A 16,187-nucleotide genomic window follows, 5' to 3' on the forward strand; every position below is an offset into this window, starting at 1 on the left:
CTGGAAAGTGATTAATTCCCCTTGCTTCCAGGACCAAGGAGCTCCAAAAATCACAAACATCATCTTACCGGAGCAATGGCAGACCCACTTCCAGAGCCTATATAACCACTCAAATCACCTAGCCCTGGAGGATACATCGAGGAAACATCAGCCGGCAAAGCTAGACTTCTCTTTGAAAGAAGTCAAAAGGGGAATAACTGGACTAAGTAAAAACAAGTCCCCGGGCCCGGACGGAATCCCACCAGACCTGTACCTGAGTCAACCTGACTTGTGGGCACCGTTACTCACCAGGGTTTTAAATGAGGCGGTGGTGGCAGGTCTACCCCAGTCCTGGTCAACGGCGACCATAGTCCCAATTTATAAGAAAGGGAACCGCGATGACCCCCAATGCTACCGACCCATATCGCTTATAGACGTGACCGCAAAAGTTCTAGGGCGAGTCATCCTACAGCGATTGCAAGATTGGGCCGAGGAACATCAAATCCTCTCAGAAATGCAATACGGCTTCAGGAAAGGCAGATCCACTACTGACCAATGTTTAAATCTTTACCTTCTGATAGCCAAATATACCATCGCTGGAAAGGGGTCCATTCACATGGGGTTTATGGACCTTTCAGCGGCTTTCGACCGTGTAAATAGGAGAAACCTCTGGAGCATGTTAGTAGAACTAGGAGTGGACCAACCGCTAGTGGACACCTTGCAAAATCTCCACCGAAACACCACTGCAAGTGTAAGGTACAGCCAAGAGGGTAAGAAGACCGACCCCTTCACTTGCACAAGTGGAGTAAGGCAAGGATGTATCCCTGCGCCCTTTTTGTTCTCCATTTACATTAATTCGCTGGAAAAAGACCTGCTTAATCTCAAGGTGGACTCACCCCAAATCGGTCATCGTGCGGTACCTGTGTTATTATACGCCGATGACGCGGTTTTGCTTGCTAGAACCCCCCTAGGGCTGCAAAAACTGATTGATGGGTTTGTCAGATTTATGGACAAACTAGACCTGGCAACTAATCTGGAAAAATCCTATATCATGTCCGTCGGAAAACCTACAAAAGGATCTTTTTCCTTTCACATTGGGTCACACAAAATCGACAAAGTCCAGACCTTTTCGTATTTGGGGGTACTATTTGATCATCACCTCACTTTTAAACCCTTGGTCGAAAAACATTCTACGAAACTTGCAGCTTCAGTAGGAGCTATCATGGGATACGGGCAAAGACTGGGAAAATGGTCCCCGGAACAAATCTTGAACCTTTACAGGGCAATTTGTTGCGCGAAAGTCTCCTATGGTGCAGAAGTGTGGGGCTTCTTGGATAGTAAAGCCCAGCAGATACAGACTGAAGAAAACAAATTCATGAGGAGAATTTTGAAGGTCCCTCAGAGTGTATCGGCCCACATAATCCATGAAGAACTAGGAGAACTCTTCATAGAAGATAAAATCAAAATTAAACCCCTCCTGGCATGGGTCAAAATATGGACTAACCCAGAGGCCGCCCTCACAAGACAAATCATCGAGGACTGCCTCAAAAAAGATAAAGGTGACATCATCCCTTGGCTGAACTATGTAAAGAAATCCCTAGCCGAAATCGATTGCACAAACTTTTTCACATCCCCAGACTCCATAACACCTGAGAGTAAATCATTGGTAAAGAACCTCTTCTTGGCACAGCTCAAGCTATTAAGAGCAGAAAAAGAAAATTGTAAACCCACAAATTCCACCTATAACGAACTCACAGCAAAGCATGGAATGGAACCTTATTTAAGAGTCATGTTTAATGCCCAGGACCGCTTTGTCATGACACGGTTCAGACTAAACATGCTACATCATATTCTTGCGGTCCCGGCAGGGTTTACTCACACACTGGCGGAGAAGGGTACCTGCGGCTGCGACCACAGGTCTCCGCAGGATACCCTTCATTTTGTCCTATTGTGTCCATTTTATACTATGCCTAGACGCAAGTTCCTGGTGGGGATTCTGAAAGACATAAAACCTAAACATGCAAGAACGGCTCTGAGATTCCTACAGGAAGCAGAGGACGCATATACCCTCTTTTGCACCATAAATTTTATTCGTGTAGCGATAAGACTAAGAAATACTAGAGAAAATTGACCATTGACATTTGCCTGTTCCCATGATGAGTTAAATTGCACGAACATTTTAATCAAGGACTCCCGTATTTAGTGATTTATTTATGTGTTACACTAAAAGCTTTTTATGTGTGTATTTTGTATCTGTGCTTTTATGGTGTCTTTTTAAGAACCGAATAAAGATTATAAATTGTAAAATTGAGTGGTCCCTTAGTGCTGCTGCTAAATACTGACTTCTGGCTGCCACCGTGGATGCATGCAACGACTGCACAAGAGCACACAGCATGACTGCTATTTGCTTTATCTCTTCGATAGTTGTGAGACTGCTAGAGGACAGGTAGGTGTGCTCGGAGATAGAAACAAGCTGGACATAAGGAGCGGAATTGAAACAACAGCCAACATGAAAGAGTGACAGAGACGACATGGATAGCGTCATATTGTCAAATGAGTTACTTTTATGTTCTTCTTCCCTAGAGAGGGTGTTGTATTTTATTTTACATACATTTTAGCATTTCATTGCTAACAGAGGCCCAGGAGCATAAAGTGATTTACGCAGAATGACGTTAGGATTTAGTCGAGGGTCCAGTATTATAGTTTTGTTTCACCATACAAAAGTGGCAGCACAGGGCACAGAAGAAGAGAAATATAGAAGAAGAAAAGAGGGACATAAAGAGATGGAAAAAATCAGAGATTTCAAGAGTTGGTGTGGAAAACTAGGGAAACAGTTTGCCATTGAAAGTGACAGAGGAAGGGATGTGGGAGAAAAGAGGCGTGAGGGATGAACTTTGCTTGTAGTGGTTCTGCTGCAGCCTTGCAGCTTCTTTGCAATGGAAATAAAAGAAGGTTCTGTAATGCCATCAAAAAAGCACTCAGAAGCAGTGTTGAAATGGTATTGTAGACGTAGCGGTATTCTTTGCCCAGGAGTTTACGTGTGATCTTGGGAAGCCTGTACTCTCTCATTAAAAGCCCCCACTGAGAAGAGCAAGTACTCTCTCCCGCTCAAACTAAAGAAGTGCAGGTACTCAGTATCTGTGAGCACTGGCTCATTTAAAGCACTGCTCGGAAGAGTTGCACATAAGAAAAATGAGCAGTGGAATTAGGAAAGAGGCTCATGTGAAAAAGAACAGAGACTGGTGCAAAGCAGTGAGGTGTCCGGCTAAACTTGTAGAGAACCGACAGAGAGAGAATGAGTGCCACAGTAGAAACAGACAGAGTGGGAGAAACAGAGGGGCTAGATTCCTTAGGTACGGCACTGTCCCAAAAAGATGAATGAGGAGAGGAAAAACCCTGTCCTATATATGGCTGCATGCTATTTCCCCAAGAAAAGAACGATGCTACAGTGGAGAAAGAAGCCTTAGCTATTAAATGCACTTCGATACTAATTGGAAGGACAGCCTTTGCTATTAAATGGACTTCGATAATACTTGGAAGGACAGCTTTAGCTATTAAATGCACTTTGATACTACTTGGAAGGACAAGCTGTGGATCAGTGGATGGGTTGGAGCATCTCAAAATAAATGCTTCCAAAAATGGAAATACTCACATGTGACGATTTGAAACATTATGACACTCTTTCCTCCTGGCCAGATGAACTGGCATCGCAGCCTAAAGTATCGAAGGAAGGTAGAAACCTCGGAATGACCATGGACTTCAAGCTATCAATGAATACCCAAGTGGGCAAACTAGCAAAATGAAGCTTTGTCACTATAAAAACACTGCAACGAATTTTCCCTCATTTGGGATTTCCACACAAGGTCCAAACTACCATCTCCCTTGTTTTGTCCAAACTCGATTACGCCAATAGACTCTACCACGGATCACCTTTAACAACCATCAAAAGACTACAACAGATACAGAACTCGTCTGCCAGACTACTCTTGCATATCAAAGCGGGAGACCACATCTCTCCTGTCTTGAAAGCCCTGCATTGGTTACCGGTTGCCAGAAGATCCACGCTCAAGCTACTTTGTATCACCCACAAAGCACTATATGGAATGGGACCGCTCTTCATCTGGAATAAAATCACCAAACACATTCAACAAAGGAACATCTGCTCTAAAGGGGCATCGTGCCTCAAAATCCCAAGATATCAGAAAAAAACATGGGTGGCACATCCTTCTCTGTTCAAGCAGCCAAACTATGGAACTCTTTACCCCCCAACATAAGATCCACTGACAACCACCTTATCTTGAGAAAACTACTCAAGAATTTGCTCTTCCCCACCGAAGCACTATACGCAAATAGAAATTTACAGCATATCCCTCTGTATATAAGCATTTATTTCTCTATAGATTTGTACCTATCTTTGTGTATTGCATTGTATAAACATGTAGAATAATTATGTTGTTAATAAAAAATTGTAAAAAATCATCTTTGGTCTACATGTACTTTCTTCCATTGTGCATCTATGTACCTTCCATGTACTTGTATCTGTGTGTCAATTACTTTTCTCCTGAAAAATCATATCCATAATTAGTCACAAAATGCATGTGCTATATACAATGTGAAACTGTTAACTTTACATCGTGCTTTTAATAGTGCATCCATTTGAGTACTCATGCTCGCATTTTATAAGTATTTTCTTGTACTCTCCAAACATGTTTTTCCCTCATATACTGAATGTTCAAACATGTTGAATTCTTCCCGCTTTCGCATTGTATATAGCACATGTATTTCGGGACTAATAAGCTTTCAATGTTTTTTATGTGTTTCACCACAATGTATATACTTCTCAGAAATAATGATGTCTTAGGTTTATTATGCCAGCGTTAATGCACTATCATAACTCAGGCATCTGTCACATGTGACGGGAGCTTTCCTCTCTTTCACCGGTAATCGGCACATTGCCTTGTGAGTCTTTCAACTCTGGCCCACAGCGCATGTCCTCAGTAACCTTTTCCTGCGGCCTCCGGTATTTAATTATTCTCCGAGCGGGGCCGCACTTGCAATTCGTTTGTTGCTGAGACACCGAAGTGTGAGGACCCCTGTCTTCAGGTAATTAACCACGCAACTCGCGGCTAATTGTAATGCTTTACAGCCCGCTGCCTTTCCGTGCCAGCATGACTAAGCTTTCGCAAATTTACTTCACAGACCGCTAATCGCCTTGAACCGTGATTAATACATGGACCACGGCGGTGCCCCTACCTTTGCAACTATGCCCAGGCTTCATTCCTGAATAACACTGAGGTATGTCTGATCAGCACTGTAACCGACGTATACGCTATCCTCGATGCCGGTCAAGGCATTTTCTCCCCATTTTTCCTCCTTAGTTAATTAATCTTCTTGATGGTTACTTCAAATGGAATTTACTAGTGAATACGACATGGCTCGATGAACTCATCCCTTGGCTTCTCACCACATGCGGAGGGTAAGCCTTACCTTTTTCAACCACGCGCACTGCTTCTTGATGCGCACCTTTACATACAGCAACGGACCTGACCCAAGCTTTTATTCCGATTAGGTGACTTATCCACCTTCATCCAGGTTGCCCCACACCACCCCAGTCCTGACGAAGATCCACACGGCCGAGCTTGGGAAATTCCCTTGTGCCCTAAGTCGGAACGAAATGTCAACGCTCTTGGATAGGTCTAGACTTACCCTTTTGTGTCCTCTATCATGCAATTTTTGAATTTTATTCTGCAATTTTACATATGACTTAAATTGTGTACAGATACATGTGGAGCTAGGCTGCTTCTGACGATGAATGACAACCGATCATAGTGTTTTTGAAAATAATACGCATCTCTTATTTTCTCCTATGTCACTGATTTCTTTCCTTCTTAACACTGAGCACTCCTCATCCTATGAGCACCTTCCCCCTTTTGGAGCAGCCTTTACTGAACCGGTAATTCTTGAATATTACCTGTCTCTTGAATATTACTTGAGTATTCACCAGAAAAACTAGTACATTAAATTACTTGGTGAACATATATTTTTTGGTCTGTTTTGTCCGTTTATCCTTATGTATAACTGAGTTTTTGAAATGTACAAGCAGATATAAACCAGGCTTTCCTGTAGTACCAGACGTCTGTATACCAGGCTGTGTTGGGAGTGCAAGTGCCCCAATTAGATGAGTATTTGAATAGACTGTCGATCCTCAGACTTAACCCCCTTCAGGGACATACACCAGATGAAACCCTGACCACTGAGGAAATTGGCTTCATGATTGACTAGATCGCGTGCAACAAAACTCCTGGGATGCACGGGTTCCCGGTAGACTTTTACTTCACCTACAGCGCAAACCTCACTCCAAACCTACTCCAAACGTACCAACAGGCCCGGCAGGAGGGCACATTGCCGGGATCCCTACGGGAGGCTATGATATTGGTCCTGCCTAAGCTCAACAGGGACCCCCTGGAGCTACGCTCCTACTGGCCACTGTACACCGACCACTAGATTCGCAGGAATGTCCTTGCAAACAGGTTGCTCCCCTGCCTCTCTACATTGGCACTAAGACCAGAATGGTTTCGTACCCGGGAGAAAAATGTGTCTAAACCTATGACGCCTCTGCAGCTGATGGAAAATAATCTTCAAGAATTTGCCTCCATAAACAGCACTCTCACTAGATATAGAGAAGGCCTTCGACACCTGGGGTAGTTTTATTTAACGAAAGTGCTGATGTGCATGAAACTAGGTGCAGAAATACTGCACTGGATGAAACGCTGGCCCGCATCCGGACAGGCAGAGATCCCAGTTTCTTTTGAAGCATGTGGCAAAGATGCCTGCTGTCGATTACTTTCGCCCTAGTCATGGACCTGTTCGGTGGCTTGTTTCTTTCACAGCACCCAGCAGTCGGTACACCAAGTGGGCCAAATTGGGAGGTCATTTCACTGTATGCAGATGATGCATTTGTGTACCTCAGGTACGTGTATGCGTATCTACTGCAGGTGATGGAGGTTCTAGATGATTTTGGTAGGGATTCTGGACTGAGGCTAAATTGGACCAAATCTAGCTTATATCCCATGTGCAAACTCACAACTTAGAACAGGAAGTGCTGCCCCAATTAGCACTGGGTTGGCACCTTGACATCTTCAGGTATTAAGCGGTGAACTTACCACACTGATGAAGACCTTATACAGGGCAATTTAGATGATGTTCAATGTTTGCATCTCCCTGTCGTTTTGGGGCTCCCTGCCACTATCAACCCATGGGTAGAGTCGAAGGTGCAAAAATGCTGTTATTACATTTATACTGTTTCTCGGCCCATCTAGTTTACCTGCCCCAGGACTTTTTCAGGAAATTGGACTCTGTTTCGGTTCTTATGGACTTAATCTGGGGAGCGGACAACAAGAGAGTCGGGCTTCGCAAACTTTACTCTACCTTGGAACATGCTGGGTGGATGTACATTTAAAAGACTGAAGAACTACAAACTACTGTGTGACTTGGAAGATGATTATTTCTCAATACAGCCCTTGTTTGTGATCTCGTTACAGTTCTCACATTTTCACCTGCACTAGAAGAAATGGGAGCCTGGAGTGTCTGATCACAGAAACCCATTTACATACAAAGGGGGGTGAAAGCCTGTTCACAACGCACAACACAACTTGTTTATGTAAAGGTTTGTACATTGCACAGGGATTGTGATATAGGTAACAGTGTGAGTGTTGTATGGCAGCAGCGAGCAGTCTTAGTTGCTAAGCTATGAATCTGTGACGGGTGCATCTTTAGCTCTTTCAACTGTTTGAGTCTGAGAGGGTGGCAGTCTCAAATTCTTGGGGCACAGATACCAACAGCTTAACTCATAATCTTTACTTTTTGCATCTACAGTTGGTCCAGATGCCACCTAAGAGAGTAACCTTAGTGTGCTTTCTGGAGTCAGCCTGCTTTGATTTTACCAAACTTTGGTCAGCAAAGGTAAATGTGTCTTCTACCAAGTGTTCTTAGCACGCTTTTGGTAACGTGGCTTGAGCAGTATGGCCCATGGCACGCTCAAAGGTAAAGAAAAACAGTGGAAGTCACAAATTTCAATAGTTTATTAAAAATAGACAAGGATTTTTAAGATTCAAACCAAGTTTAGATCAAAAAGAATATTTAATAATTATTCAGAAATGGGCTGTGATTTAAGGATTACTAATTAGCAAAACCACTGTCAAAACCAAATAAGGTAAATGAATTTAAAAAAGCAGATCCACTGAATCAATCAGGAAGTCACCTACAAAATTGTAGCTGACTTTGGTAGCTATGCTCGAGAGGACAAAGATACGTTTAGTCTCTGGTGATAATTAACACTGGAATTTGAAGCAAGGTTTTTGGCTGAATCAGTCTCAGACGGTGACGAGCTGCACAGAAGTGGCTCGAAGTGCAAAATTTCCACAGAGTAGAGTTGGGCTAGCAAGTTGAACCTGATACCACGGCCATCAAAATGGGGGAAACTTCAAGCAGTTACAACAGCTGCAAATTCTTCGGCGCTTCCAAGTTATGGAGATGGTTCAAGGTTGATTATAAGAGCCAACGCATGGAACGTGGCAGGCCTGAGGCATGGTTAAGGGGATAGCAGGTTCCATTTGAAAAAAAAAGAAGATGGAAAGAGCCAACTCGTGTGGATCTTTGTAATACGAGGCTGTGTCCTTTTGGAACAGAAGTCTATTTAGGATGGGGCCAAGAATGGTTTGCATATGGCTGACCTTGTCTGTAGTTACACAAAGACTAGAGAATGATGTGGTGGGATGGTGCCGAGATTAACTACCAGTCCATCCATCACCTTTAGTTTTTCTCAATGATCACCCCTACGTGGCACAGGCATGAGCAGACGTTGGTGCCTTAGAGACCTACGACAAAGGGACTCCTGCTGCAGCCCCCTGGTGAGGCTCATTAAGGCTGGAAACAGTTTGAGGTTACATGCATTCCAGACCCTTGGGGGCGTGGCCTCAAAGTTCAGGGTCCAATGGACTTTGTGGGTCAGTCATTGCTTATAAACACTCAGGGAACAAAACACACTGAACGGAATGAGGCCACAAATAGTAACAAAGGAATGAGGTCAATTCAAGCATTTCCATCCCACACTGTGTTCTTTTCTGAGTAGACAGTTTTTTGGACAATCAATGGAGTGGAGTCTTTGTGGCTGCTTCATGTAAATGTTTTGCAATGCTGAAAGCTCCTCCTCAGGGTTTACAGTGAGCACCTTTTATTCTACCACATTGTCTCTCCTATGTGGTAAGGTTACATTTACAACTGAAGTTTTTGTCACATTGAGAGCACAGATCATTTTCTTTCACATTGTGGGTTCTCTATTGTTGAATCAACCTGAATCTCCAGCAGATACTTCCCAGGCATTTAGAACAATGACAAGGTTTTCCAGGTAAGTTCTCGCAGGTTGAGTGAGACCAGATTTCCGGCTGAAACTTTTCCAGCATTCAGAGAGCTAAGAAAGTTTTTCCCCACTGTGAGTTCTCTCATGTGTAGTGAGAGTTGCTTTATGACTGAAGCTTTTCTGGCATTCAGAACACTGATACGGTTTATGCCCAGTGTGGGTTATTTCATGTACAGTAAGGCTGGATTTCCGACTGAAGCTTTTCGAGCATTCAGAGCACTGATAAGGTTGTTGTCCAGTGTGAGTTCTTTCATGTCTAGTGAGACTTTCTTTCAATCTGAAGCTTTTTTGGCATTCAGAGCACTGATACGGTTTGAGCCCCGTGTGGGTTTCTTCATGCACAGTAAGGTTGGATTTCCAACTGAATCCTTTCCGGCATTCAGAGCACCGATATAGTTTTTGTCCAGTGTGGGTTCTCTCATGTCTAGTGAGACTTTCTTTCAATCTGAAGTTTTTTTGGCATTTAGAGCACTGACACGGTTTGAGCCCAGTGTGGGTTCTTTCATGCTTAGTAAGGTTGGATTTCTGACTGAATCCTTTCCGGCATTGAGAGCACTGATAAGGTTTTTCCCAAGTATGAGTTCTCTCAGGGTGAGTGAGAGTTATTTTATGACTGAAGCTTTTCTAACATTCAGAACCCTGATACGGTTTTAACCTAGTATGGATTCTCTGATGTACATTTAAACCCGATTTCTGATAGAAACGTTTTTGGCATTCAGAGCACTGATACGGTTTGAGCCCAGTATGGATTCTCTGATGTTGAGTTAAACCGAATTTGTAATAGAAACCTTTTTGGCATTCAGAACACTGATACGGTTTATGCCCAGTGTGGGTCCTTTCATGTTTAGTAAGGTGGCTTTTTTGATTGAAGCTTTTACAGCATTCAGAGCACTGATACGGTTTATGCCCAGTGTGGGTTCTTTCATGTACAGTAAGGCTGCTTTTCTGACTGAAGCTTTTACAGCATTCAGAGCACTGATACGGTTTTTGCCCAGTGTGGGTTCTTTCATGTACAGTTAGAATGGATTTGCTACTGAAGCTTTTACAGCATTCAGAACACTGATAAGGTTTTTGTCCAGTGTGGGTTCTTTCATGTAAAGTGAGATTGTGTTTGCTACTGAAGCTTTTACAGCATTCAGAGCACTGATAAGGTTTTTGTCCAGTGTGGGTTCTCTGATGTTTAATCAGACTTCCACTAAAACTGAAGCTTTTTTGGCATGAGGAGCACTGATATCGTTTTTGTCCAGTGTGGGTTCTTACGTGCATAACAACACTAGATTTAGGACTGAAGCTTTTCTGGCATTCTGGACACTGATAGGGGTTATGCTCAGTGTGGGTTCTTTCATGTACCGTAAGGTTATATTTGCGAGTGAAGCCTTTCTGCCATTCAGGACACTGATAGGGTTTTCGTCCAGAGCTAGTTTTCTCATGTTTAGTGAGGCTGGATTGATAACTAAAGCTGTTCTCACATTCATTGCTCTTATTCGAGTTGTTTGTTTCTCCAAGTTGGGTTTGTTCCTGGATACATGCCATCTTAAGACTGAATCTGATTTCGGATCGTGTACTTGTTTATGTTACAACTCAACATTAACTTCCTACCTCTAAAGGCACCAATCTAACTTGTCTTATTAACTTTCACTGAGGAGCCCCTTGTATTGATTAAGAGGCCTCTCATGGATTCATTTTCTCCAAGTTATGTCCGGGTAAATTCTCTCTAGTTTAATTAGTCTCATTTAGTGATTCTAGTTTATCACATTTGATTTAGGAGTTTTAAAAGCACTAATAAGGTCCTTGGGGTTTAGTGTTTGCCAGTTAGGTATGTTTGTTCATACAAGTAATGATTAGGGCATGCCAGGGTGGTTTATGAATTATCAACAGCGTAACACTGGCCCCTTTTATACTTTCTGTCAGTATATGCTTTTTTGCTAAGTGGCTAAGACAGGTAATGATCCACTTTGGAGGTACAGGACACTCTGAAACCACTCGGATCAACCCAAGAGTTGGTGGGGGAAAGCTTTGTATATTGGAAATGATAATCCAGCATCTTTGCTGTAACAACATCTGAGAAAGCGTATTTACATTGACTTCCTTTTAAACAATCTTTTTTCTCCTCTCGTCTCCAGGAGACAGAGACAAAAGCTTGCGCTTGTAAACCGAGGATATTAGTCTTTTTGACGGTTCTGTCACATCACATCACATCTACGGATACTGATCTGTTGGGGAGGGTTTAGGTCTCCAAAGCATTTCTCATAAGCCATCAAACAGAATTCACAGCACTGAGTTTTCTCAAGTGCACTGGGTGGGGATCAATTGTGGCCAATGTTCTCCTCAATCTCAGTTACTGACACTTGGTAAACATTTATGATCATTTTACTTTAGGGATTTCACAACTTTCACATTCACCAGTTTCTTCTGCTCCAACGTTCTCACCATTCCTGGCACATAGAATGTGTTTCTTCTCTAGAGCTCGAGAATGTCTTTACTTTCCTTGAAGTATTCCTTTTCGTTGTATTTCACTAAATTTAAACCTTCTTTTTTGTCTTCATGCTTCTGTCACCTGTAGAAATGGGGTCAAAAATTGTAAATGAACACAAAGAAAAAATATTTGTGACCTTATACTTTGCACAAAGAAAGTATTAACAAAAACAAGATAGGAAATCAGTTTGAGTTGCATTTCTGATAGTGGTGAAACAGAGACCTTGGGATCACTGGAAATCAAGGATGTGAGAGCAAAAGAAGTGAATATTTAAGAAAGAAACACAGATTCTCAGAAGCAGACAACACTATCAAATTGCAACTTCTGTGGCAACGGCTGGCGTCATAGTGAGATATTTGTAATACTTTTAATGAATTATTAGATGTTATTTACTCCCCTGCCAACCTAGATTGTTAATCAAATCCTTTTTCCAGTGATCTAGGAAGGGACATTTTATTGAACAGCACAACAGTAAAGGAAACCAAAAAGGGTCAAGAAAAGAAAAACACAAAACAGAGGAAAGAGGAAAGAGAAAAAAGGCTATCTTCCACTTTCACCACAAGGGTCCGGCACAGGAAACTCTGCGGCAGATGCTTGTACACACATAAGTTACTTCTAAACAAAGTGCCCCCAGGGTCAGCACCAGGAGCAGCTCCACTGGTCGCACCACCCTAAAGCAAGCCCACAAGTACTGTGTCTTTTGCTTGTAGTAGACAAGTCAGAAAAGGGTAGGATGGGAGGACGCAAAGAGATGAAAGTCAGATCCAGAGATGAAAGATGCCGAAAGAACAAACAGAGGGAGCGAACTTAGCCCAGGGGCATCAAGGCGCTCCGGATAGGGATCATGATCAGAGGTGTCCATAGATACAGGGATTACAGATTCTTATTGGTAAAGAGCCAGGTATTCAAGGCGTTACGGAATGAGGAATAAGTTTGCAGAATCGAAATTGAAAGAGGAAGAGAGTTCAACAGCCAGCGAAAAGGACCTCCCCCCATCTAGATTTCCTGAATCTAGGCACAGTCACCAAATTCTTGCTGGAAGATCTTAACTGCTTACCAGGGACATATCACCAAAACAGTTTTTTAATGCCTTCTGATCACATATTGTAAAAGACCTTGTGCACCAAACACAGGACTTTAAACTCAATTCTCCGACACAAAGGAAGCCAATGAAGGCTTTTGATGGTAGCTGCAACAGAGTAGAATTTAGGAAGGCCCATCACCAGCCTGCCAGCAGCATTCTGCACAAGTTGGAGTCGGTGTAGGAGACTGTTCTATTTATTTGGGGGCCCAAGGAGAGGGAGGTATCAACTCTGATGTCTTGATTTTTGGCACTGAGGCCAGGGCCAGGGCAAGATCCAAGCGCATCTGGCCACCAGGCCCTGGACCAAATCTCCTGATTGTCTCCGAAAAGTAAAATCTCAGTTTTATCCCCATTGAGTCTTAGATAGTTCTCTACCATCCATGCAGCTACCGCCTGCATGCAGCTTTTAAAATTTGCTGCTGAAGCTTCAACACTCTCAGTGATGCTAATCATGATTTGAGTGTCATCAGCATAGGATAACACTTCTAGGCCAAAAGATCTTACAACCCTGGCAAGCGGGGCTACATAAAGGTTAAAAGGGTTGGACTCAATGAGGATCCCTGGGGAACTCGGCAGAACAGCCGTTTCGGAGCAGAAAGGAATTCACCCATTGTAACTCTTTGAGCCTGTTCCGTGAGGAAAGTTGTTAGCAAAATAAGGGCGGAACACTCAATCCCTATTTCCCGGAGTCTCCCAGCCAATCTAAGGGGAGAGATAGTATAGAAGGCTGCCGTTAGGTCCAGAAGGGTCAGTAAGGTGGTGTGACTTGTGTCGACCTGTTGTCGAATGTTATTAAAAACAACGGTTAACGCCGTCTCTGTACTGTGCTCACTTCTGAACCCATGTTGCGAGCCATCGAGCAACTGATGATCCTCCAGACAGGTGCTAAGATGGAGGTTCAGGTGTTTCTCCAAGATTTTAGCGGGGACAGGCAACAGAGAAATAGGCCGGTAGCTCTTTAGTTCCGCCGGATCTAGAGAGGGCTTTATTAAGAGAGGTTTAACCATGGCTGTTTTGCAGGCAGTGGGATACTGGCCAGAAGTAATAACTTCGGGCTGGACTGTTCCCATGAGGCACAGGGTCAGACAGATTTGCATATGGCCATGTCTGAACTGGGGTGGCAGAGTGGGCTAAAGAACGGTGATGGATCAAACCCAGATCTGTTGACTGAGTGTGAGTGTTTGATTGGTTCAGATGCTCCGTCCAGCACCACCCCCTTTTGTACCAGAAGTAATAACGGCATTAAGAACTACGGTCAAAGTAGGAACAATAGCCTCCATTCGTAGTTTCAGGATCTTCAGGGGACAGGCCTCTGTGGGGGTGCCAGATCTAATTCCCCTTAACATCCGCTCCATGTCTTCTTGAAGTATGGGGTGATAGGCGCTCAATCATCAATCCTTTGGAGGAGCTACCAGAGAATCTGAAGGACTATCGGCCTTTGACCCTCCGACATTCGATATCTCCAGGGAGGAATATATGTCCTTGATTTTGTCATACAAAAGCATGCCTTTTTATCACATAGTTCCTGGGAGACCTCGGTGTTGGCAGAAGCCGAGGGGGCTAGGAGGGAATTAATCACAGTGAAGAGTTCCCCCTGGGATTTGATGGATTCCGGCATCTTGGAATAGCTACTTTTTCCTCATTAATAGCTAGCCTGTATTCCTTCAATTTGAGTTTATGCAGGTCCCTTTTGGCTGGGAGAAGCTCACAGCCCCATATTTTTTTCCTGCTGTCGGCATACCTGCCTAAGGTTTCTCAATCTTTCGGTGAACCAGGGTGCCGAAGGGCGTTTTTCTGGCCACATAAAGCTCCTTAAGAGAGGCAAAAGAGTCCAGAGCCGCCAAGAGCCAGTTGGAAAAATCATCAAAGATTGAGTTAACATCCAGGTGGGTGAGACAGCAATAATTGCTAAGCTTAATTAGAAGAACCTCCTTATTTATGCGGCTACGGTTTCTCCTCATCTCCACCCTGTTTTTAAAATTAGGATCTGGGTGGGATTCTGCAATTCGCCGAAAACATGGAATGGCATAATGATGAGACCAAGGGAGTGGGATAGGATCATTCACCTCTATCCTCGGATTGTTAGAGAAGATCCCGTCCAGAATGTGTCCCGCCGTATGAGAGGGGCTCCTCCCCAGCTGAGGAAGGCCGCAGGAGTCCATAGCTTCCAGGAAAACCGCTATTTCAGAGCAGAGTTTTCTCCAAATGGAAGTTAAAATCACCCAAAGAGTGACATTGCATCTAGCCAAATAAGGCACAATCCGATTGCTGAAGTCCTGATTAAACATTCCTCTGGGCCCGGGAGGCCGGAAGGTGACCACTCCCACAAAACTGTCAGTGGGTAGGATCTTAAAGGAGAAATATAGGGCCTGATAGGGATCTGAGGGAGTGGTGAAGGCCTTTGTGAAGCACGAGAAGGTGTCTTTATAAAGTACTCCCAAACCCCCCTATCCTTCCTGACAGAGCATACCCTGAGGGGATGGCCTCCACCAGGTCAGGCCCTGAGCAATCTCTAGCCCAGGTTTCAGTAATAAATACCCAATCAGGCCTACGGAAGGAGACAAAATCATTAAATTCTGCCCTATGTTTAATCAGAGATCAGGCGCTCAGGTGATTCCCTGAAAAGGGCTGTTTCATGGGTAAGGGTAGGGCTGACACGTCACCTTGGGTTTTTTAGCTACCGCAAATGGAATGACTGTCTTACACTCATATAGCCCAATGCTCACAGTTCATCGACCTGCAGTGCACATCCTTCTGTCATTGAAGCTCCAAGAGCTGTCTTCTTGCGTAAACAAGGGGTTTATCAGGATCTACAATAAAAAGGCCAGCGTCCCTGGCACAAGGCGTAAACTTGGCACGGACGGGCACAGACAGGCGTGTCTTTGGCGCGCCTGCTGCGTGCGTTTGCAGCGCGTCCGGCCTGGCATTCAGATTAAATAGCTGGGCCAGTCAGAAACAACTAGAGCACTGCCCATCGATCTGGGACAGGAAGTGGAGTAGAGAAGCAACAGTGAAACACTCACTTCCTTCCACACAATTAGCGAGCCGTGGTGGACCGGCAAAGGAGCAAAAGACCCTCACAAGCCCCCCACCCCCCTGAGATGAAGAAAAAAAGCAGAAGAGTGCCTAAAATAGTTTTAAAATATTGCCCCATTAGAACGCACACAATGATTCAATAACATTTTTAAATCACAGTCACTTGCTAAACTCAGTAGCTGCGCAACAGCGTG

The 16,187-nt window shown here is 43.9% G+C and overlaps 1 protein-coding gene across 1 annotated transcript; it reads right to left on the reverse strand.

Moving 5' to 3' along the window:
* Positions 1-9,390: 9,390 nt before the first annotated feature.
* Positions 9,391-11,178, reverse strand: LOC147737311 (uncharacterized). The gene has a single exon (XM_086925060.1). It carries the CDS (start codon positions 10,928-10,930, stop codon positions 10,022-10,024), a length of 909 nt encoding a protein of 302 aa, XP_086781186.1. The 5' UTR covers positions 10,931-11,178; the 3' UTR covers positions 9,391-10,021.
* Positions 11,179-16,187: the final 5,009 nt, after the last annotated feature.

The sequence above is a fragment of the Lissotriton vulgaris genome, chromosome 1_1, assembly GCF_964263255.1.
Source record: "Lissotriton vulgaris chromosome 1_1, aLisVul1.2, whole genome shotgun sequence".
NCBI lineage: Eukaryota > Metazoa > Chordata > Amphibia > Caudata > Salamandridae > Lissotriton > Lissotriton vulgaris.